This window comes from Oncorhynchus nerka, linkage group LG9b (genome assembly GCF_034236695.1).
Source record: "Oncorhynchus nerka isolate Pitt River linkage group LG9b, Oner_Uvic_2.0, whole genome shotgun sequence".
In the NCBI taxonomy this organism is placed as follows: Eukaryota; Metazoa; Chordata; class Actinopteri; order Salmoniformes; family Salmonidae; genus Oncorhynchus; species Oncorhynchus nerka.
Window position 1 is genome coordinate 11,379,688 of NC_088424.1, and position 23,370 is coordinate 11,403,057.

The window sequence follows — 23,370 nt, forward strand, 5'->3', positions numbered from 1 at the left end:
AAGACGGAAAAAATGATTAGGTATCCCCCCTTTACCACCGTCACTGTCCATTTCTTGTTTTTAAACGATGAGAGAAGTGCTACACCTGGTGGAGAGAGATTGTAAGACAGAAATATATATATATATATATATATATTTTTATTTTTATTTTTATTAACAACAAATCAATACATAAAGCACATGAGGGAACACAAGCATACATAGATTACAAACAATGGACAATCGAGCTAGGGGGTACAATATCACATTACAATTACTCAAGGACCTTAAGGGACATGCATATACTTACAATTCTAACAGCTTTTTTGTTAGTAGAGCATTTAACCGTCTTAAAATACAGTTACATTTCTTTTTGTAGGGTACGAAAATGTGGTTTTCTGTTTGTAAATTTACATTTGTGTATATGAAATTTGGCCAAAAGAATAATGAAATTAATTACATAAAAATGATTCCGCTTATTTCTATTGTATGTAAAGAATCCAAACAGTACATCTCTCCACAATAGTGTAAAATCTTCATAAATGTGTTTAATTATAAACCTACTGATGTCTTGCCACAGTTTTCTTACATGCATAAGACAGAAATAGTGGCTTTATGCCTGCAGTACGTTACAAGACACGTCTAGATGTAACGGAGGGTCCGTTTTTTTCAACTTTTCTCCAATACTATAGGTCCATTACCATGCCTATCAACGGTTGAATAGAAACCTAGCAACACAGTCGCTACAGTCCCATTCGTTTTCTTTGTAGCCTTGTTTGAATGTTACGGTTGCGCACATTTGTACAGAATAGGGTGAGTTTACTTAATTAAAGCGCAGCAGTAAAATAACAATAGTGAGACTATATACAGGGGGGTACCGGTACAGAGTCAACGTGCGGGGTCACCGGTTAGTTGAGGTAATATGTACATGTAGGTAGTTATTAAAGTGACTATGCATAGATGATAACAGTAGCAGCGTTGTAAGAGGGAGGGGGGGGTAATGCAAATAGTCTGGGTAGCCATTTGATTAGATCTTCCAGAGTCTTATGGCTTGGGGGTAGAAGCCTCTTGGACGTAGACTTGGTGCTCCGGTACCACTTGCCATGCAGTAGCAGAGAGAACAGTCTATGACTAGGGTGGCTGAAGTCTTGGTGTGCTTGGACCATATTAGTTTGTTGGACATCAAGGAACTTTGAAGCTCTCAACCTGCTCCACTGCAGCCCCGTCGATGAGAATGGGGGTGTGTTCGGTCCTCTTTTTCCTGTAGTCCACAATCATCTCCTTTGTCTTGATCACGCTGAGGGAGAGGTTGTTGTCCTGGCACCACACGACCAGATCGCTAACGACCTCCCTATAATCTGTCTCATCGCTGTCGGTGATCAGGCCTACTACCACTGTTGTGTCATCGGCAAACTTAATGATGTTGGAGTCGTGCCTGCCCGTGCAGGATCCAGTTGCAGAGGGAGGTGTTTAGTCCCAGGGTCCTTAACTTATTGATGAGCTTTGAGGGCACTATGGTGTTGAACTCTGAGCTGTAGTCAATGAATAACATTCTCACATAGGTGTTCCTTTTGTCCAGGTGAGAAAGGGCAGTGTGGAGTGCAATAGAGATTGCATCATCTGTGGATCTGTTAGTACGCTAATTGGAGTGGGTCTAGGGTTTCTGGGATAATGGTGATGTGAGCCATGACCAGCCTTTCAAAGCACTTCATGTATATGAGGGTGGTTCATTCTGCGTTCTGTACTTTTAATTAGGACACTGCCACAACTGGAGGTCTGCTGATTGCATTTTTTTTTATTTGCCCTGCACACAAAGAGAGAACACACAATATTTTAGCCCTTGGCGCAGTCACAGCTCTCAGGCACAAGCACATGGAAACTCACTCAAACACTGTCCCAAGTACTCACAATAGGTACCCTAGTAAGCGAGCTCAGGAAACTTGTTAACATAAATCTTTAGATTGCCCACATTAAAACAAAAATGGTTGTATACCAGCACCTTGTGTAACATTACCAGTTTTATATTGAACAATTGCGGAGCCAAGGACAACATACCTTGCTGGCCGAAGAGAACAATAAGGGGGTACGGAAATACAGAACCTGCGATGGACCAAACCAAAATTAACTTTTACAATCACATGTACAATATAGATATGAAAAAGTGTCTGTACACCAAAAAAATAACATTAGCTATGCAGCTGTAATTCAATTTAAATAACACTGCATTATTATCAAATTATTAACATCCCCTCTTGACCTGGCCTATTTGAATTGGTCCTTGTGTGCAACTTGGTGCATAATCTAGGGGAACAACATCACACTGCTACATCTACAGACGTGAGTGCTACGGGTCAGTAGTCATTTAGGCAGGTTACCTTAGTGTTCTTGGACATAGGCACTATGGTGGTCTGCTTGAAACATGTTGGTATTACAGACTGACAGGGAGTTTGAAAATGTCAGTGAAGACACCTGCCAGTTGGTCAGCGTATGCTCGCAGTACACGTCCTGGTAATCAGTCTGGCCCCGCGGCTTTAGTGAATGTTAACCTGTTACATTAGCTGCGGACAGCGTGATCAGTCTTCCGGAACAGCTGGTGCTCTCATGCATGATTGTGTTATTTGCCTCGAAGCAGTTTAGCTCATCTGGTAGGCTTGTCACTGGGCAGCTCTCAGCTATGCTTGCCTTTGTGGTCTAATGGTTAGCTCATCTGGTAGGCTCGTCACTGGGCAGCTCTCAGCTATGCTTGCCTTTGTGGTCTAATGGTTTGCAAGCCCTGCCACAGCCGGTGTAGTACCATCTTGTTAACCGTTAGCCAATTTTGAACTAGCTACCACGGTAGCTTACATGTCCATTTTGACATCGCTGGACTAGATATCAAATTATTTGTAGTTGTCGTAAACTAGCAGAATGCCAATGAGACAATGATTTTTTTAACCTGCTACAGTTGTCAATCGTGCAATTATGACCCAAATGCAAACACGCGTAGAAAACACTTCTGGTTTCTGCCTTCAAAATAAAAATCACCTATACACCATGAACTCCAAAGCCTAAAAATAAACAGAAAATGCTTAATGCATGCTTTAGAACTTGGTCCATGAACTGATGAGTCAAAGTTATCAGTCATGTCACTAAAAACAAAACAAGGCAGTTATTTTGCTCCTTTATTCATACAATCCCATTATTGCAGGTACAGTTAAATAATAAAAAGCTATTTTAGAGTAAAAGGAAATAAATTGGTACAGGCGGCTAACATCCTACTATATCTGAACTGTGGAAAAATGCACGCGGTCTCTACCACTGATGGATAAATTATTTATTTTAATTGAGAAATCAAGATACCATAAGTATGCCTGTGAAGGGGGTAGCAATGGAAGGCAACTAGGTCGCACCACAACCTTCCAGCAGCCTATAAAGAGGCATTAAAAGCAGGAGGAATTGGGCATCTTGAAATGGAGTAACATGCGTCGAGTTATATAGCCACGTGAAGAGGGAATGGGAAAAATGGGAGTCCACAGTCTTGGGACAGTGCAGTCTTGAATCTGGGGGGGTATTTCAATTTTCTATACACCATGAGAATTTTTGTCGATCTTCTTTTTCAAATGGTCTTTGTAAGCCAAGATGTCCCGGTTCCATTTGGTGATGGTTTGCTTTTCGCACACCCAGATCTCCTGGGCCACCTATGGAAAACAAAGGAGAAAGGGGGTTAAATAGGGACACAAAAACAGGACAAGCACATACAAATGCATTAATCCCAGTTGTTCCAACAAATAATTCCAATAAGTAAACTAGAGCCATTTCTGATAAGCTCATTCAAAATGTTGACTCCGCTGCTGTATACTAGTGGAGTTTAACGGCTCAGCACAGGTGTGCTATTTGCATGGCCGAGTATGTTCAGACACTGTGGCCCACAAATGCATTGCCCTCATTAGGGTTGGAGTACATTTCTGTTCATTTTAAAGCAACCGTTTCAATCCAATCTGTTTCCAATTGTTCGATCCTCACCTGTTGGATGAGCCGGAAGTCATGGCTAACCAGCATCATGCCGCCCTCGTACTCGTTGATGGCGTCAGCCAGGGCATCGATGGTCTCGATATCTAAGTGATTGGTGGGCTCGTCCAAGAAGAGCATGTGGGCGTTCTGCCCGGCCAGCCAGGCAAAGCACACCCGGCACTTCTGCCCGTCGGACAAGTTTCTAATGGGGTTCACCTGAAGGAAAAAAAGAAATGTCACCAATGTCAGAAGACCGTTCCCCCAATTCATATATAGGGGTTTAATTCAATTACCGACTTGGGTTGAATTACAATTAACTACAGCCCGGCCTGGGTTCAAATAGTTATTTTCCTGTCCTCGGAGCTTTCATGATACAAATGGAACAGTCCCAAAAGTACAAACCCCACTCCCCTGGCACAACAGACAGCCTCAAACGTTAAAATGACTTGAAAGCAAAACTAAATGTTATCTGAAGGCAGGTCTGCAATTGGGAGAACAATATTTGAGGATCACAATTGGTCACTAATGATCAAACTGACCTGCTGTTTGCCTGTCAGCCCATAGCGGCCAATGATCTTCCTCATCTCCTCCCTCTCCTTGATCTCTGGGTAACACTTCATCATGTAATCCAGGGGGGAGAGGTCAAGTTCCAGCTGCTCTGTTAGATGCTGGAGAAAATAGAGTAGGTTCAGCCATGTGAATCATGGAGATTTGTAAAAATGTCTAACAAACTTAACTTCAACCAAGTCAAATAAAAAAGTAATCCACTTCACAACCACACACAATCAGTTGGTGGAACCACAGATTCACTCAAATTCGCAGACTACTCCAATTTTGGAATTGTAGGAGCATACGCACTTAAATGATCTAAGACAGTTTAGTATACCAGTGTGCTTTAATGGTATGGTACCTGGTGATATCTGCCAATCTTGACGTGGGAGTTCTTGCGGATCATTCCATCAGTGGGGAGGAGCTGAGGACAAAGACAATGAGGAGACATTGGTAGGAATGGAGAGATGGCAGTTGTGGGAGATCTGTTCAACGAAATGCACAGGCAACTGAACAGGAAATAAAAACGACCGTTTACATTTGGACCATTCTCACATATCAGTGAAAATTAAACTATAAACTATTTATGGTAACGTGTCATGGTATGGCTGAATGACAGGAGAACAATTCAAGTCTGCTAAATGGCCGTAACAATGTCAAGACTAACCTCTCCCATGAGGAGTTTAAGCAGGGTGGACTTCCCGGCCCCGTTGGGCCCCACAAGGGCCACTCGGGTGTCGAGGTCGATACCGAACTCAAGGTTCTTGTATATATGGGGCTGAATTATCAAACAAGGGAAAACACAAGACAACAATATTGAGAAAAACATGAAGTTTGGAGCTGGAATCTCTTTAGGTCTTTCGTTTTAGGAACAGTTACAAAAAACAAGTTGAGCAAAACATTCGTTAGGCAGAAGTGAGGTTGGACAAACGCGTACCTGGTCATCAGAGTACTTGAAGCTGACATTTTGGACCATGATGACAGGAGGGGGAATCTTCCCACAGGGAGGAAAACAAAATGACAGGGTCTAAAAAAGGAAAAGAAGAATGAGTTAAGAGTTCAGGATGGTTTGCATGTGTTATTCTTCGATTCCTGCCTTGTGACACCCTGAAGGAAGCTATGGAATCTCTTTTGCAATTTACTATTATCCCGGAACTAACAACCTGTGGCGTCTGCTCTACACTCCTTGGCATGCTGCTTAGATCAGAAAAACTTGTTGGACAATTGTGTCACCGTGCGCCTGGCAGGGGCACTATAATTTGGCCTTTTGTTTACATCATACCACAGTAGCAATAATAAGAGTACATCCAAACTCTGGTCAGCTGCCTGCATTAATACCCACTATAACTAAGGTCCATAGATTTTCCTGATCATGCGACTTGCCTGTCCAGGAAAAACTCTGGGCTGTAGCCAAAACGACAAACTTGTTATACCAAAAACAGCACCTGTTCCTACCCTATACGGGAAGCACCATCAGCCCTGCCAAAGTCACTAAATAGACTTACTTGGTCATTCTTAACACTCTCAGTCAGGCCCGAGGCCACCATCTTCTGCAGAGTCTTCTCTTTACTCTGGGCTTGGCGAGCCAGCTTGGCTGAGCCGTGCCCAAACCGGGCAATGTAGTTCTGGTGGGGTAGTAAGGAGAGAGAAGTGTTTACAAAACTACTAATGTTTGGTGAAGCAGTTCACTCCCATCGGCCACAAGCTAGGTGGTTCCAAAATAACCCATCACCCACACTACCGGCGCCAGCCCAAATTTCACATACTACTTGTGTACGTGAAAGTGTCCCAAGAGAAAGGGGAGTTTACCTTCATGTGTTTGATCTGGTCCTGCTCCCAATTGAACCGCTTCATCTGGTTCTCTTCTAACTCCTCCCTGGTCTTAATGTACTGGTCGTAGTTGCCCTTTGAGGAAGTAAACAAACACTTGTTTATAGAGGATTGTGTACCATTTAACAATCTTTAAAAAGGGATGTACCCCCACATATTTCATTTACTTTGTTTTTATGACTTGAATATAGTACGTTTTTAAATCATATTAACTCACCAAGGCAAGATACACTATAACGTGTAAATGCAGAGTTCAACACACATTCTGACAGATGGAATATCATGACATCTAGCCACATTTCCATGACCACCAATTGGTGGTGTCTATGCACGTATAAAAAAAGTAAGCGTAATGTGGTATCGTCGCTGGGAGGCTGCTCTGATCCCATGTACCACCTCTTGTCATTGTGTAAGGTGGAGCAGCAGCTCATAAAAATAAGTGTACAAGACACCTGTCTGACTTGCGCCTGTGAGTGGACTGATCCATTGTGGAGGCTGTGGAGATGGACTGATGGACTGTGCCAAGACCTGTGCCATTGAAGAATTGTATATGGTGCAACAAATAGAAAATATTTTAGAACAAAAAAGGCGCTTTCTCCCGTGTTAGATATTGGGCGCGGTCCTGAAACGCATCAGTGCGCTGTTGACTTGGCACCTTTCCCTAGACCATGTTCCCATGTGCGTAATAGCAAAGTTAACCACCATATTGGTTTGTCACAAATCTGTCTGTTTTTAATCTTTGCCATGCCTTAAGAGGCTGTACATTTTGTTAGACCAGCCTCTCAGGTATTATTTATTTAGTGTTGTTTACACTGTCCCAAATAGTCTGGAAAATTATATAATATTAATCCACAGTTTTTCCTTGATCTCATTATCATGATAATAAGTAATGTCATTATCATTAGTAGGCTTAGTATTGCTGCCTTGTATAACCACCACCGAGCTGTAGGCCAAAGAGCGCATCCTGTTTAGTCTAAAACACCATAACTTACCTAGGCCTATATTTCAATACTTATAGGCTACTGTATCAATAAATGATTTTTGTTCATTTCACACAGCATAAACGAGTCATTCATGATTTGAAATGCAATCAAGCATTTAATTAAAAAAATAAAGCAACCATTGAATAATTAGCGTAAAAATAGGCGTAAACCGTTCCATTTTGGAAATTGAATTCACAAATTAATGCGACTTTAGTATTTACTGTAATAAAGGCCCAACAAAAAAAAAGACAGATAATCTCTACATTTTTATTTAGGGGGTAATTTATTAGTTTTTGCTTGTCTGAGGTAGAGGACCTCATAAGCTGTAGACCACACCATCTACCAAGACCGTTCTCATTTATATTTTTCATCAAGGGTCTCTGTACTTCGCTCCGTTCATCTTTCCCCTCGATCCTGACTCGTCTCCCAGTGCCCACCGATGAAAAACATCCCCACAGCATGATGCTGCTGCCACCACGCGTCACCACAGGGATGGTGCCAGGTTTCCTCCAGACGTGACCCTTGGTTTCATCAGATCAGAGAATATGCAGCCTGTCATGTGCCTTTAACTGAGGAAAGGCTTCCGTGTGGCCATTTTACCATAAAGGCCTGATCGGAGGAGTGCTGCAGAGATGGGTGAACCTTCGAGCTCTGTCAGTGACCATCGGGTTCTTGGTCACCTCCCGACCAAGACCCTTCTCCCACAACTGCTCAGTTTGGCCGGGCGGCCAGCTGCAGACATTTTTTGGTAGCCTCCCCCAGATCTGTGCCTCGGCACAATCCTGTCTTGGACCTCTGACTATTTCTTCGACCCCGTGGCTTGGTTTTTGCACTGACATGCACGGTCAACTGTGGGACCTTATATAGACTGGTGTGTGCCTGGACCCAAACCATGTCCAATCAATTGAATTTACCACAGGTGGACTCCAATCAAGTTGTAGAAACATCAAGGATGATCAATGGAAACAGGACACACCTGAGCTCAATTTCGAGTCTCACAGCAAAGGGTCTGAATACAAATGTAAACACATTTTTTTCCCTCTTGCAAAAATGTCTAAAAACCTGATATGCTTTGTCATTATGGGGTGCTGTGTGTAGATTGATAAGGGGAAAATATTTATTAAATTTTAGAATAAGTCTAACGTAACAAAATGTGGAAAATGTCAAGGGGGTTGAATACTCCGAATGCACTGTAAATAACATTCACTTCCCAATAGCTAAACAGTTACCTATAGGGTACAAGATATGTTTTGAATTGCCAACCTAATTAGTCTTATATCATATTTCATAGGCTAGGCCTACCTGATGCTGCAATGTCCGACTGTTTCTCTCCATGAGCAACGGCCCACTTGTCTCGCATACATGTAGGTGATGCACACAAACGTGTCATTCCGATCCTGGCAGACGTTGCTTTACATTTTATTGATATAATATTAACTGCCTGAATAAATTACATCAACAGAAATTAATGTTCATGACTTTTCAAAATGCTCAGATTTGATCATTTTCCAAAACTTACCAAGGCCTGGAAAACATTTTAAAATTATGACTTTTCCAGTATTTTCATCACCAGACAAACCCTGTAAATGGTGGAAGTCTGAGCTTTAACTGGGTCCATTTGGGTAAGTACGTTTAGTGAACTAGTGTTTATTTATCAACGGAGGACAGGAAATACAACTGCTCAGACCTGGAGAATTATTGTAAACCAGACAAACAGCTTGTTGGTCCATGGTGACCCATGACAGAGTGCAGTTGCTCTTACCGTGTAGTATTTCAGCTTGCGCTCGTGCAAGTGCATGATGTTGGTGCACACGCCGTTGAGGAAATCTTGCGAATGGGAGATCAGGACCAGAATACGTTTGAATCTGTAGAATAGGAGTAAGGCTGAAACTTCAGACACTTCTAAATAGCAACAATGACAATTCTTGAGAGGCATTATCCTACAATGTCAGGGACCAAAGTCAAAAGGTAACTGCCAAAGTAATGGAAACACTTGAATAAATGAGGGATACAAAGAATATTGAAAGCAGGTGCGGTTCCAGAGCTAGCTAAGCAATTAACATCCCATCATGCTTAGGGTCATCTATTAAAATGCTAGGCAGGCCATTACTTTGGTTACCACAGCTATGCCTTGCCTGGCTACCCAAATGCCTTGCTCCGGACATGAGTTTCTCCGCAATGAGTCAGGATTCGAGTACCCCCCCAATGATTGATAGAACGCAAACACATTCTTAGCTATTCTGAGTACAGCTGCATTTAGAAAATGTGTCATTGGCTGTGATACTGATTGGTTAGAGATAAGCCAATCGCTGATTGTACAACACCCCTCCTTTTGACATCACCACAAACGACTAATGATGGCAGTCTCCGACTGAAACATGTGAAAACAGAGCAGCGGAGGAATTCAGTTTGAGTCCCCAGGCAAGGCTATGACCCCATAGGATGACAATGCCCCCACCCACAGGGCACGAGTGGTCACTGAATGGTTTGATGAGCATGAAAACCATATGCCACCTCAGTCACCAGAGCTCAAGCCAATTAAACACCCATGGGAGATTCTGGAACAGCACCCGAGATAGCATTTTCCACCACCACCAAGAAAACACCAAATTATGGAATTTCTGGCAGAAGAATCCATCCAATAGAGTTCGAGACTTCGTAGCTTGTGGTGGCCCAATGCCCTATTAAGACACAATGTCATTGTTTCCTTTATTTTGGCAGTTACCTGTATATAGCTAGTTAGCACATAACTATAAACTCCATGAGCAATGTCTAAAACAAATCTGTTATCTTGGAACTAACAAACCCTGTGGCATCAGCTCTACACTCTTTTTGGAATGCTGCTTAGATCAGATAAACGCTTCGGTCTAGTTTTTGTCAACGCGCCCCCGCACGGAGAACAAACTGCCTGGCAGGGGCACTATAATTCGGCCTTTTGTTTACATCATGTCACAGCAGCAATAACAGCTTAAAGCGAGTAGATCATGTAAATGTTCCATGATTTTCCAGTTTAACTCTGGAGTTGCCACTTAAATGTCAGAAGAACCCTGCATTCAATCTAAGGTGGCTTTTCACATTAAAAGTAATGATACAGGCCCAATTGTTTCTAGAAAAGTTGTGTCCTACGTCTCACACGTCTAAATTGCCTTACTGGCTAAGCTCTTCCTCCAGCCACACACAGGCATCCAGGTCCAAGTGGTTGGTGGGCTCGTCCAGCAGCAACATGAACGGCTTCAAGAACAGGGCCCTTGGAGACAAGGAACGCACAAAACCAGGTTAGTAGGTCTTCAAAACAACAGTGCTAAAATAGGCTTATTCACACCCTCACCCAAAAAAACAGGGCATTTGTGAATGAAAAACACAATTTACAGGTAGGTCTTATTGGAGGTTGTGAATTAGATGTTTTAAATCTAAAACCTCTTAAATAGTTATGACTAAAGGCATTTGGGCAAAGTGAAACTCAACAAGAGTGAACAGAACGGCAGGGATCAGATAAACGCGGCGGACAATTTGTCTCACTGCGCCGCTGCACTGAGAACATACTGCTTGTTGGCGGCGTTATCATTCGGCCTGTCTTTACATCACTTCCAAACAGTTCTGAGCCAAACGCCTGTGCATCATTAGAATATAGTTGGTGTCCATATTTTGTTAGGATTCGACCAGTCAAGTTAGGACAGTCAAAGATAGTGGGAAAGAAAAATGTTTTTGTGGTTTGATGTCATTTGCCCACTTGTGTCATTTAGCCAATTCTAAACAGAACCCTCACAGTCCCCATCACTCTTCATGTACATTGACAGTTTTCTGGACAGGTGTAGACAGTTGAAGCGAGGCTTGAGAGAGTCTAGGAAAAAGACTGCACTCAAGGCCTGTATTCATATAGTGTCTCACAGTAGCAGTGTTGATCTAGGATCAGTTTAGCTTTTTACATTATAATGAATGAACAGGGGCTTGGGGCAGATCTGGGACCATATTCTCAGAGTAGTGGTGCATATCTAGGATCAGGTTCCACCTGTCCATTATGATCCAAAAGTTAACTGATGCTAGATCAGCGCGCCTACACTTGGAACCTTTATGAACAAGGGCCCAGATCCCAAATATGCACTGAGACGCGTTAATAGTAAAGGTTTGTCTTTGTATTGTAAAGGGTGGGTTTGTACCTGGCCAGAGCAACGCGCATCCGCCAGCCTCCGCTGAAGTCCTTAAGCTTCTTCTGCTGCATGGAGGCGGTAAAGCCCAGGCCGTGGAGGATCTGGGAGGCCCGCACCTCAGCCTTATCTGCGTCCAGCTCCTCCAGGCGCTCATAAAGCTCCATCAGCTTCTCACACTCGGCTTTAGGGGGGAGAGAAACAGAGAGATGAGCGTTTGGGTGGAGGACAATGGAAAAGAGGGAGACGAGCAGGAGAAGATAACAGTCGGGGTGGGTGGAGAGAAACTTCTACTCTACGGTGTTTATTTTTAACTAGTTGGAGCAAAATGGAATCACGGTTATTATCCCACCAATTAAGCCTTTGTGCCCTTGTCCCGATGCTACATCATGAAGGGAACACATTATGCAGGACTATTCGGGACATGGGAGGTAGTGTACCACGCCTAGGAAGGGAAGCTGCCACAGTGAGCACAGTTCCCATGGTAACATGGGAATTCACAGTACTACAACCAAACCACCATTATAAAGCAACTCACAGTCCTCGGATGCCAGGCGCTCTGCCTCCTTCTCCAGATGGATCCTTTCCGCGTCCACCTCCATGACACACTGCAGGGCAGTCTTCTCACTGGGAGACATCTCACGGGTCAGGTGGTAGATGTCAATGTGCTCTGGGATAGGTACCTCACGGTGGCCAATGGCTGCCAGCAACATGGATTTACCTGGAAAGAGAAAGATTTGTAAGTGTGTCCTTTTAAGTAGAGCTCAAATGTGTATTTGTAAATAAGGTGGGGATACTTCTGTTCGGTTATAAATGTCATAAGGGGCCAATACATATACACAAAAAGTAACCCTACCCCAGCTAGAGGTTGCTCCTGGGAAAACTAGGGCATATTATGTCCTGAGGAGATAAAGGCTGAGTTGGCTGAAAGATGTCCCGCGTGGACAGGTGTGACTAACACCGAAAATTACCAAACGAGGTATCCCAAAGGCACTGTTCATTAGAGCACACCATAACAAAATGTTTTCCAATGAAAGGGGTCTTAACGGATAAATTCTTACCCAAAACACATTCAAAGCGCTTACTTTCGCTTTGTGCCCACTGAACACACCCCATGTGATGTAACCACTTACCAGTGCCGTTGAGGCCAATGAGGCCGTAGCGGCGGCCCGAGTTGAGCTCCAAGCTGGTGTCCTGCAGCAGCTCCTGCCCATGGAAGGTGAGCGACATGCTGGTGACGTGCACATCTGTGCTGTTGGGGTGCGAAGCCAGCACGCCAGTCACCGCCCGCGCCTCAGTCTTCTTCAGCTCAAACTCATCCATCTCCTTGGTCAGGCTTTCCATACCTGTAACTCAGTGACATGGAGGGCCATTTAGGAAGTAATTTCTCCAAATGAACTGTTACCCATCTCTAGTTACATTAATCTGAAGAACCAGCCTATCCATTCAACATGAGAGAACAACCACCTGGAATACAAATACATTTCTGAAACCTGAACTAGCAGCGAAGAGGATTTAAACTTAAGCCCTTCTTTAGTTGCTCTATGATTATCAACCATTACCATTGCTTATGGCTCCATTCTCCTGGCCTTCCTCTGGTTTCTCTCCCTCTCCATCCTCAGTTTTTTTTGTCTTCTGGCGGGATTTGGCGGCTTCCTTCTTCTTCTGCGCCTTCTTCTTGGCCAGGTCTGAAGGCATGGCTGCTGCTGACCTCGACAAAATTAAACTTGAAGACAGAGAGCTGGGGGTCAAAGCAGGGAAAACGGGTTCAGTAAGTAACATTGTATTGCCTGCATCTGGATTATCAGCAGTAGCTAATATGGTAAGCAGTCATCAAGTGAAACAAAATGCTGGTGCCACTTCGTTTAGTTTGATACACCTCATTACCAAGACACATGGAAGTAATATCAATTTGGTTGGAAAGGGTCGCCCGGTTGTTATCCTCATTCACGAAGCATGTTGCTGACCAGCCAAATGACACATTAAAATGTACCGAACCCTCTTAAAGCTCTGCTTGATCTGGATTTAGTTGAACTGCTTGCAAGTCCTCCCTTCGTTATCATTCATATGAATCGCAATCGAAGACGAAACATTTAAAAAATGACTAATCCATCTATGGTTAGACCGCGGATAGATTTTACGCGCAATTACCTAATCACATTGCGCAACTAGCAAGCGTTAGTTAGGAAGCTAATCATATTGCGCATTACATTATACATGCCAGCATCCTTTACCCGGTCAGCTGAGTTAGTCATCTTCCAGCATAACAGTAAGCACTGAGTAACTGGGGTAGCTAGCCAGGTGGCCTAGTAATGGCTAATCTCACGTATCGTCCTCCTTTCCTGCCATTTAACTTACCATGGCTGGCTACATGACTATGTTATATTCGCTCAGAACTGTAACTAACGTTCGCTAGCTATAGATATTTAAATCAGTTTGCCAACTGCAAATTAACGTTAGCTACCTAGCTGTTAAACTGGCATCCTGGGCCACTATTTTAGTGAGTAAAATATTTAGGCCCTACCAGTTAGCTGAAACTGGCTAGCCAAATTACCTCCGAATCTCGAGCTAGTAACTTAGCTAAGCAATTTTATCACAAATCCAGGAAGTCAGTGTGGGCTTTTATATCTTTCGATCTGTCAGATGCCAATCATCCCACTGGATAGAAATCCCCAAATGATTTTAGAGTCAGACGCCGGTAAGATAGCTGGTGGCTAATGCCGAGAAACTCGTGGTCATCTTTTCATTGCATTGTGTAGTAACTAGAAACTAACGTTAGCTAGGTTACCTGTATGCTAGCTAACGTTTTCAAACAATTCAAAACTAACAACAGATCCTGCCAACAATTTATCCGATACATTTGTACTAAATCCAAAAAGATTAAACACTATTTGTGACTCTGTTAGATATATACGTTTTAATATCCTGCCGGCATTTTCTTACCGGTCTTTTTCCTGTTCACCCGCGGCTGCGACGATGTTGGAAACGCACAAGAAAGAATGAGCTCGTTGTCGCGTGTCCCAATGCCGGCTCACCAACCAATGAAACGCCGAGTTGTCTTTCAAGACCAACTTTCGCATTTTAATAACGGGCGGGTAAAATAAGAAGGGTTGTGGGAAATGGTGTCTTCTGAACGTTATTATATAAAGACCAGAAATGATTCATTATTGCAACATCATTGATAGAGTGGACCTAATTTTTCACATGGTTACCGCTTGGCAGAATTGTCACTTTTTTTTTACTGGAACACGTTTTAGGCTACGTAGAACTCCAGTGAAACAAAAATAATGATTATTATTCATTAGGCTTAAAATAAACAATTGTAACTATTGAGCTTATTTACACATCTAAAGACTCAAGCAGGGTTGGGGTCTGTCAATTCCATTTAAATTCAGTCAATTCAGGAAGTAAACTGACAATTACATTTGTTTTCATGTTGAGTAAAATCTCAAATTCAGTTACTATATTGGTTTGGATCAGTTTAAAAATATATATGACAAGATGACAACATTCATTCATAACAAAAGCAAATACATATAATCCGTAACCAAATACATCTATCTAGATTTAGAAATTGCAATATGGCTTAACGGTCAAGGGTTAGCCATTGCTTAATAAATCAGACTGTAATACCAGCTTTCTAGGGACACAGTCTAAATTAAAGCACTGCAAAAACGTTGATAGTTTCCTTACAAACAAGAATGCTGAATAAAATTACATTTGAACTTACTGTACTCATTGTCTGAAAAATATCAACAGGAAAGTATTATTTACCCAACTTTTTGGAGTGCCTGTACTACAGTTGAGATTTCTATCACCTGGCACATGCACAAATGAATTCAAACATTTTAACACCTGCAAGACTTCGGTTAGTATGCATCCATTTTATATGCCTTCGGTGACGAGCAAACAAATTGTGATAACCACACACAGAGACCTGCGTTTTGAAGTCGGTTTAGTAATACTATCAGAACCCAAAATATAAGCTTGTTTCACTCCATTGTTTGTAAACAATTTAATTAAGCAAACAGTGTAGGCTATATCCTCAAAACATGGTTAAAACTATCATTTTGATGTCATAGATGATCCGTCCTTGCATCCATAGCTCTGTCTATGAATTTGAGAGTGGTTACAGGCTGGTTGAGAGTTGTTTTAACTGCAGATTGACCCTTTAAGTTTCCGTTCTTAAGGTCGAATATACACTTTCTGAAGCCAAGGCATACATTGCATGTTTTGATTTGTGATTAAATATTGGTGTTAATACGTTAAACATAAATTCAAGGACGTTTTCACTTGTCAACATACTGCTTTTCCATGGCATTCTACCTTAAAACAACCACGTCACAATATTGCTTCCTTCGTCACAAAAAGGAATGGCATAGAACAGTCCCCGCCCAGCTGTAACAGACGTGCCTATTTAGATTTAAGGTTGTCTTGAACACAGCAGATTCCCTCCGCCACAAGCTTTGACAGAAGAGACAAAATGCAGCGGGTATCATTGGCATTGGTCATTTTCACCATTGCAATAATTACAATCCAATCGGTGCCCATAGAAACAAGTGGTGAAATGGTAAGCTTGCTATATGATTTCTTCTTCACTGTCTTAAAAGTTTTTGGGGAGTAACATTGTTTTTTGTGATTGCTTCTGATGAGTAGACTAACATTGGTGAGCAATCCTTTGATTCTTTGACTCTTGGATCAGAGGAAACTTTTTTAAATGTGGGACATTCATTGCAGCATTTCATTTAGTTTGCTTTGGAATAGGATGGTAACATGTAAGAGGTTTGACATGTAGGGGCACTAGCTATAGAGATTATTTAACAGTTAATCATAATCATCAAAGGGTTAAAAGCACAAAGTTACTCTGAATCTATGTCCCGCCAACGAAAAAAAAATACAAAAAAGCAAGCACCTGATCATAATCAAATTGGCTGATTTTCTTATTTTCCCTATAGTCCCAAGCTTAACTTAAGATCTGTGTGTTAGTCTTTACTTTCACATGAATTATGAATTGATGTCAATGGAAGATTTGGGTAAACTTCTGAATTATACCTATAGATATAGTAAACAGTAAGTGTTGGTTCACTGTACTCCGCAGATTGAGAAAATGCAACACGTCAGCATGAGCCAGTTTCGCAGGAGAAGGGGGACTGATGACTCATTCAAGAAACCCTCACAGTCCTGCTCTGGCTGCTACTCTGTCATAGGAGACCCCACTACGACATGATCATCCCGCTAGTGAGGTGAGCCATAATTTCACAGCCCATAAAGTCCTCAGTGACTGAATACCCTCAGATCAGTAGGACTACATGTACTGTAATGAAACGTAACGTAATGTAACTTAAGTTGAGCTGTTTATTAATACTATATACAACCACATTGACTCACCCTGCAGGAGCTGGTTTCACCTTTCCAGAGGACAAATCAACAAACGTGGAATCACCAGAAACTTCACTCCAAAGAGCAAGAAGAAAATACTAAACCAAGGAACTATCCTCAAAGTAAATATCATCACTGGCACCCCCTGTTTTCTAAGACAAATGAATGACACTTTTATATGAATCGTGCATTGTATTGATGAACGCTGGCTGTGTCTTGTGGGAGCGCCTGTTGAAATGTCCTTTCCCCATCCTCATTTTGACTCATAAGGGCAAGAAGTACAATTTAGGCATGTCATTATCAATGACTTCAATTTAGAGCTTTACACATGCTGAGTCACAGCCTGCTTAAACCAGACTGAATGCTGTGCTAATGATTGTTTCACGTCATGTTGAGCACAGTGTGGTTTAAGCAGGCCAGCTGAGTCATAGGCTGGTTGAGGCACAAGTGGTATTTTAAAAAATGAGTCATTGAAACCATGCCACAACTCCAAAACCATATTGGCTAAGTTTGAAACCAATTAGCAGTTTTAACCAATCAGCATCCAGTATTGGACCCACCCTATTGTATAAGCTTTGTTAATGTATCAACAAAGTAGTCTTATGTGCCATAACTGAAAGCAGTGTCCCCAAAAGGAACATTCCAATCTTACCCCAGTCTATTTGAATAAAGAGGCCTAGTTGAAAAAAGAGGACCAGATGCTTTCTTGCAGAGGTTTCAATTTTATTACACTCTTTAGTAAGAACATGGTCTCTGAAGGAAACTGCACAGATACCTTGGAGATCAACGGTGTGAGAGCTTCATGTTCATTGGTGTTATTCCAAACCCAAGGACAGTAGATGATAACTTGAGCGCCAAAATTAAGAAGTGGCCTTGTCCCCAAATGGTCCTCAGTCTTTCCACTAGTAACTAGATGTGTTGGAACCTGATAAGACAAAAAAATGCCGGAATAGTATCGGACACCAGTAAGACTAGCTGTCACCATTGGAGTCGGCTATTGCGGACGCTAATAAATCAAATCAAGTATAAAGGACTTGAACAATATTTAATAGATATAATTTACAAATAGTATGAAGAAAGGTGAGAATGTGTTTCTGCACTTGCAGAAATGATTTCCGTCCTCAATGAACCAACAACTTACTAGTATGGTGGACCAGGAGTGACAAAAAAAATAAAAAATAAATGTGAACATAAACCAATGATATATTATTGATATATATTAATGCGTTAATAATGCACTTCTAAATTAATAAACACATAATAGAACATTTGAAAACTGATGATATACATTGATTTCTGTACATTTTCAATACTCATGTATACATTTTTCTAAAAGATTTTGTCACTCCTGGTCCTCGATAATTACAAGCAACCTAACAACAACTTACTCCTACTGGTTTCTACAAGGGTGACTAGCACTTGGAAGATGCTCCCAAAAACAGGGAACAACGTTACACATCGCTCACATGTCAGTCAGCTTTCACATGCAGGTGTGTGAAATGTTTGAGGAAATCAAGATAATTGTCATCTGTGTGTGGATATGCTTTAGGAAGAGATACACAGGTAACTGCCCAAATAAAGGAAACACCAACATAATGTGTTTTAATAAGGCGTTGGGCCACAGCGAGCCGTCAGAGCCCCAAGAACAGCTTCAATGCACCCTGGCATAGAGTCTACAAGCCTGGAACTCTATAGCAAGGATTCGACACCATTCTTCCATGAGAAATTCCATCATTTGGTGTTTTGTTGATGTTGATGTCAATATTCTAAACAATCAGGCTGTTCTCCCTGACGAATGCTTCACATTCAGAAAAAAGTCAGAGTTTTTAAGATATTGTTCAATTGAACTTGCCAACACAATAGAGGTATTTTAATATCATGAAGAGTGCCTTGCTCCTCCTCGGTTTTTGAACGGGACTGTAGTAGACTTTACCTTGAGGTGCTGGGCCGCCGTGGGGCTCCAAATGGGGAGGAAGGGGAGTTCGTCTCCCTTCAGGCTCTGATGCACCTGTGCACCTGTTGAGAGGAACATCGTGTCAAAGGAGGTCATGCAATCTCACCCATTGGAATATATTGCGTGGAGTTCACCTTGATAATATAAACAGTGCCGGTTCCCAAAATGAGTACTGGAACCTATTTCAGTCCAGGTCAAGCACTGTTACTATAATAAACAGAAAACAAGTTTACAACCAGACAATTATATCATTAAGAAGTCATGTGCCAATGGTATTTTGCCTGCTGGGCTATTAATCTTCTTTTTTGATATTGCCTTTGCCTCAGAGGTTATCTCTGAAGTTAGCTACTCACATCGAGGGGTGGTAACGGCTCTCCTCCCCATCCAAGATGCCGTGGTAGGTGCCGATCTCCAGCTCCAGGCGCATTTTGTTGCCCAGCAACGTCTCATAGTCACGGCGTTGCTGTTCAATGTCGCCATGGACGTCGCCCAGCTCTGACTTCATCTTGCCAATGACGGATCCCAGGTTCTGCAACTCGATGTCATGCCAATGCTTGGCGTCGCTCAGGGAGTTCTCCAGGCCGCGCTTCTGTTGGAGCAAGTTGACACAGTTGATGCAGTTGACACCTACACACACACACACACACACACACTTTGTTTCATTTGTTCCATTCCAATTAGCCCGTCCTTCCTATTTCTACCTCCACCATTCTCCACTTACATACACACTATTGGTGGTGTTGGGCTGTCCCCAAAAACGTTATAGGGACACTGTAGAGGTGACGGCTCAATACGTACCAGTGCTCTGATGGACTCGGTTTCGGCCTGCAAACTCTGGATTTTACAACCAGCATCGTTATACTCTGTCTTCAGACTCTCCAGCTCCTCCTCCTCATGACTCAGCTGACTGCCCACACTCTCCTCCTGCTGAACACACACACACACACACACACACACACACACACACACACACACACACACACACACACACACACACACACACACACACACGTGTCAAGCTATGTCAAAGAACAGGTGTATTCCGTTTGTTTTGCCTGGCCCCTACTAGACACAATAAACCTCAAGCTGACTTCATAATAGATAAACAACTAACGACAAATGTAAATACATTTCAACTACACATTGATCTATCAAAAGTAAATATCGATTTCTCCCCTTTTTACTCAGATGTTAAAGGTTGTAAGTGTGGGGAACTACAGTATGAACTTACCTTGTATTCCAGGTAGGCATCGGTCTCGGCACGGTTCTTCTCGATGACTCTTTCCCAGTGGGAGCGGATGTAGGCCAGTATCTGGTCCAGATTGGTCTCAATGGGAGCGTCCGGTTCGTCCACCTCACGGCCTGCCATCTGGTTGTATAGCACCCTCACGTCCTGGAGGGAGCAGAAGAACACCTGTGAAAAGGGCCTTTGTTCCACCCCAACACCAATACACCGGATTCATATAATCAATACGATCCTAATCATCTGATTTCCAATAACAACCAGCTGGATGAGGTAAATGCTTGTCAGTGGGCAAACCCCACAAGAAAGGAATCCTATGGAAATGCTAGCAGTTGGGGTTTCTTATGTGCTCCATTTATTTCTATGCTGGGTAAACTTAACGAATACACAGGAACTGTCTTGGGGATTCAACTAAGTGGGAAATTGTATTTTGTGCAATTGTATATTGACGGGAATATACCCTTCTCTAATATCCCACTCTAAAAACCCGACAAGGAACCCTATGACAAAGTTAGCGGTCTGCTGGTAATCTGTTTTTTCCAGTATGTGCTCCATCCTTCATGCTTGACTCACCTCCTCGTGGTTGCGGGCCAGGTCTCGGAGCTCAGCCCTCATGCTGTCCATCTGGCTCTCCAGGTCTGACTTGGTCAGGTTGGCATCGTCAATCACCTTGTACAGAGAGCTGATCTCCTCCTCAACCGCTTTCCTGAAGGGCTGCTCATTCTCATACCTACAGGACGGAGAGAAAGTGAATCTCAAAAGACAGAGTGTTCTTCTCCATGCTCTTCTCGATTCCCCAGGTTCTGACGTTTTGGGAAGGAGGTGAGAAGAGAGGAGGTGAGGAGAGAGGATGTGAGGAGAGTGTACACTCACCGGTCCTTGAAGTCCTCAGCGTTGGCCTGCACATTCTCTGTCTGCAGCATTAGCCTGGCATTGTCAAGGATGGACTCACTAACCTATGCGGGAGGTTTTGCAATATGTCAGTCTGTCCACTAGGGTGCAACAGATGCTCTGAAGTCCAACTTAGGGCGAATTTTTCGATAAATGGGTATTCTGCATGCAGGTATAATGCAAAATGACTTGTTAAAAGCATGGATGCGCCTTTACAACGTCTTATTATATGTTAAGTCTCTCTATGCAGGTCATTTTCAATGGACTCAAAATAGCTGTTATTAAGTGAGGATCATTATGAGATCCCCATTATAAGACCAGACATTATAAGCAGTGGTGTAGTGGAGGGTAAACACAGGTAGACATCATTTACACAACTTTTTTATTTTGCACGAGCGTTTACCCACCTATCGCTGAAAACTGCATACAGGGAGTGTTACTTTATACACCGCGAAAGGTGGTCAGCTTTTACCCACCTATTTTGTTTACTCACTACATCACTGATGATAAGGGAGTCATGCATGCCTGTGCCAAGTCTTGGAGTGCATTATAATGGCATCACAATGCATTGCACCTCATCAATGGAAGACTGCTATACTTCAACATCATTTCTTAATTGGAAATCCAGCCGCCATCAGACTCCCTCTCAAGGCTGGCTGGCTCTAGAGACTCCGTGGGACTCCACAGAGTCCGGAAGATTGGATGTATTTATTGTGCCCCTAGCGCATGGAATGACCTGCAGGCCACTTTGAGGCTTGACTCTCTGGTCTCGAAGGGTCAGTTTGGGACTTTGAGGAGGAATGTGGTGATGTTTTGATTGAGGTGTAATTTTATCTGTCACTTTTGAATTTGATTTGTTGTAATGTGTCATTGTAACTGTATAGTATTGTATTGAGGCTGATCACGTTGATGTATTGTTCCCAGGGCAGCCTTGTAAATGAGACCCTGGTGTTAATGGGTTTCCCCTGGTTAAATAAAGGTAAACAAATTAAAATATGCTAACAGTCCCACAGTGCAATAAACAATTGAGGATCATGAACACTGCTTCAAAGTTAGACTCCAAAACTATCACTTTTAAATGAACGCACTATCCAGCGCAAATCCCGCCACAATCTCCAGCTCCAATCACTCAACTCAATCAGTGCTTCAACCTACTCTCATCTGGTCGGAGGCACAGAACAGCAAAATGCTGCACTGCTGCATCGACAGGAGCTTTCTTAACTTCATTCTAGGACTTGTGAACAATTCAACAACTCCCTCTCTTATTTACCTGTATCCAGTTGTCTTCCCAGTCCTTCGCTACCCCTCTCCTCCCATTCTTTCTCTTTCCCTTCTTATCAGTCTGTACCCTCTACCCATCATACTCAACTCCCTCCTCCCTCTCCCTCTTCCTGTAGAAGTCATCCTAGTCCTTCTTTACCCCTCTCCTCCCTGCTCTTCCTTTCTCCCCCTTACCTATCTGTATCCTCTCTACCCATCATCCTCAACTACCTCCTTCTCTCCCCTTCCTTACCTGCCTGTAGACGTCCTCCCAGTCCTGTCTGAGGGGACCCCAGGCTCCGGCACTGGACGCCTTACGATCCAGGCAGTGTCGGATCTGCTCCTCCAGCTGCTGGTTGAGCAGCTCCAGGGCATGCACCTTGTCCCTGTACTCCATCAGGCAGCAGTTAAGGCTCTCAGCACCCCCGGGGTGCTGCCTGCCACCAGCCCCAGCCCCATGGGGCATAACAGGCACAGCCGTGCTCCTCAGCCCCTGCAGGAACACACTGCTGATGCCCAGGGCACGCCGCGACACTCGCGTGCCCAGGCTGCAGGTGCCGCCCGTGGGGGCTGTCCCCACAAAGACGCCCCGGGGGGCTGTGGTGATGCCCGCGGTGCCAGCCCTGGTGCTGGCGCTACCCGGGCGCTCTGCAGCGGAGTGCTGGCCCAAGAAGGAGGACCGACGTCTTGGCAGAGGCATGGCCCTTGTACTTGGAGAATGTGGGTATGAGACGAGAGAATACGGGAGCGTGTGCGTGTCAGAAGAAGGCTAGTCACCATGCATAGACATCATTGAGTGGCTTGAGAATATGTTGGGTGGCCTGTGGTGTCAAACAGCCCGTGTCCCTGGGCGCATGGCTCTTTATTGCGGCTTGGGCTTCTGGAAAGCAGAGGGGCTTATTGTTCCCCTGTGGTGTTTGTGTTGTCATTGTGACAGTGGCCTGGTTCAGGTTGGTGTATTGGGGCTCTTTGTGTGGGTGCTGGTTGTTTGTTTTTGCTGCCTCAGCATTGGAGCCCTCTCAGGAAAACTCCATTGAGCGCTGGCTTGCGCACCCTTTCCCCAAGCACAAACTGCCACCGGTGCGTCGTCTGACTAGACAAAATCTGACTGGAGATGCTTCTACCTCCTCTTTTTGTATGTGTGCATGACTGAGTGAGTTTGTGTGT

At 43.3% G+C, this 23,370-nt stretch overlaps 2 protein-coding genes and 1 long non-coding RNA gene across 5 annotated transcripts; 1 reads left to right on the plus strand and 2 right to left on the minus strand.

The window, feature by feature from the left end:
* Positions 1 to 3,127: 3,127 nt before the first annotated feature.
* On the minus strand, positions 3,128 to 14,570 carry LOC115114248 (ATP-binding cassette sub-family F member 2-like). Of its 2 annotated transcripts, none has more exons than XM_029642339.2 (15): positions 14,420 to 14,570; positions 13,039 to 13,202; positions 12,610 to 12,822; positions 12,015 to 12,197; positions 11,489 to 11,660; positions 10,483 to 10,578; positions 9,094 to 9,196; positions 6,328 to 6,423; positions 6,024 to 6,143; positions 5,456 to 5,545; positions 5,186 to 5,296; positions 4,880 to 4,942; positions 4,509 to 4,637; positions 3,982 to 4,185; positions 3,128 to 3,656 (listed from the first exon to the last, which is right to left on the minus strand). In XM_029642339.2, exons 1-15 carry the CDS (start codon positions 14,554 to 14,556, stop codon positions 3,540 to 3,542), a joined length of 1,998 nt encoding a protein of 665 aa, XP_029498199.2. In that variant the 5' UTR covers positions 14,557 to 14,570; the 3' UTR covers positions 3,128 to 3,539. The 2 variants fall into 2 exon arrangements, with proteins under 2 accessions (XP_029498199.2, XP_029498198.1); XM_029642338.2 differs by having other exon boundaries at positions 13,039 to 13,217.
* A 1,313-nt stretch (positions 14,571 to 15,883) lies between these two features.
* LOC115114251 (uncharacterized) lies at positions 15,884 to 17,546 on the plus strand. Its single transcript, XR_003861211.2, has 3 exons — positions 15,884 to 16,046; positions 16,575 to 16,719; positions 16,872 to 17,546. It is a non-coding gene; the product is annotated as an uncharacterized LOC115114251 (long non-coding RNA).
* An 8-nt stretch (positions 17,547 to 17,554) lies between these two features.
* On the minus strand, positions 17,555 to 23,061 carry bfsp2 (beaded filament structural protein 2, phakinin). Of its 2 annotated transcripts, none has more exons than XM_029642341.2 (8): positions 22,457 to 23,061; positions 20,926 to 21,008; positions 20,626 to 20,782; positions 20,041 to 20,202; positions 19,608 to 19,733; positions 19,163 to 19,398; positions 18,789 to 18,871; positions 17,555 to 17,780 (listed from the first exon to the last, which is right to left on the minus strand). In XM_029642341.2, the coding sequence occupies exons 1-8, from the start codon at positions 22,901 to 22,903 to the stop codon at positions 17,758 to 17,760; spliced, it is 1,317 nt and encodes a 438-aa protein (XP_029498201.2). In that variant the 5' UTR covers positions 22,904 to 23,061; the 3' UTR covers positions 17,555 to 17,757. The 2 variants fall into 2 exon arrangements, with proteins under 2 accessions (XP_029498201.2, XP_029498200.2); XM_029642340.2 differs by having other exon boundaries at positions 19,608 to 19,736; positions 22,457 to 23,060.
* Positions 23,062 to 23,370: the final 309 nt, after the last annotated feature.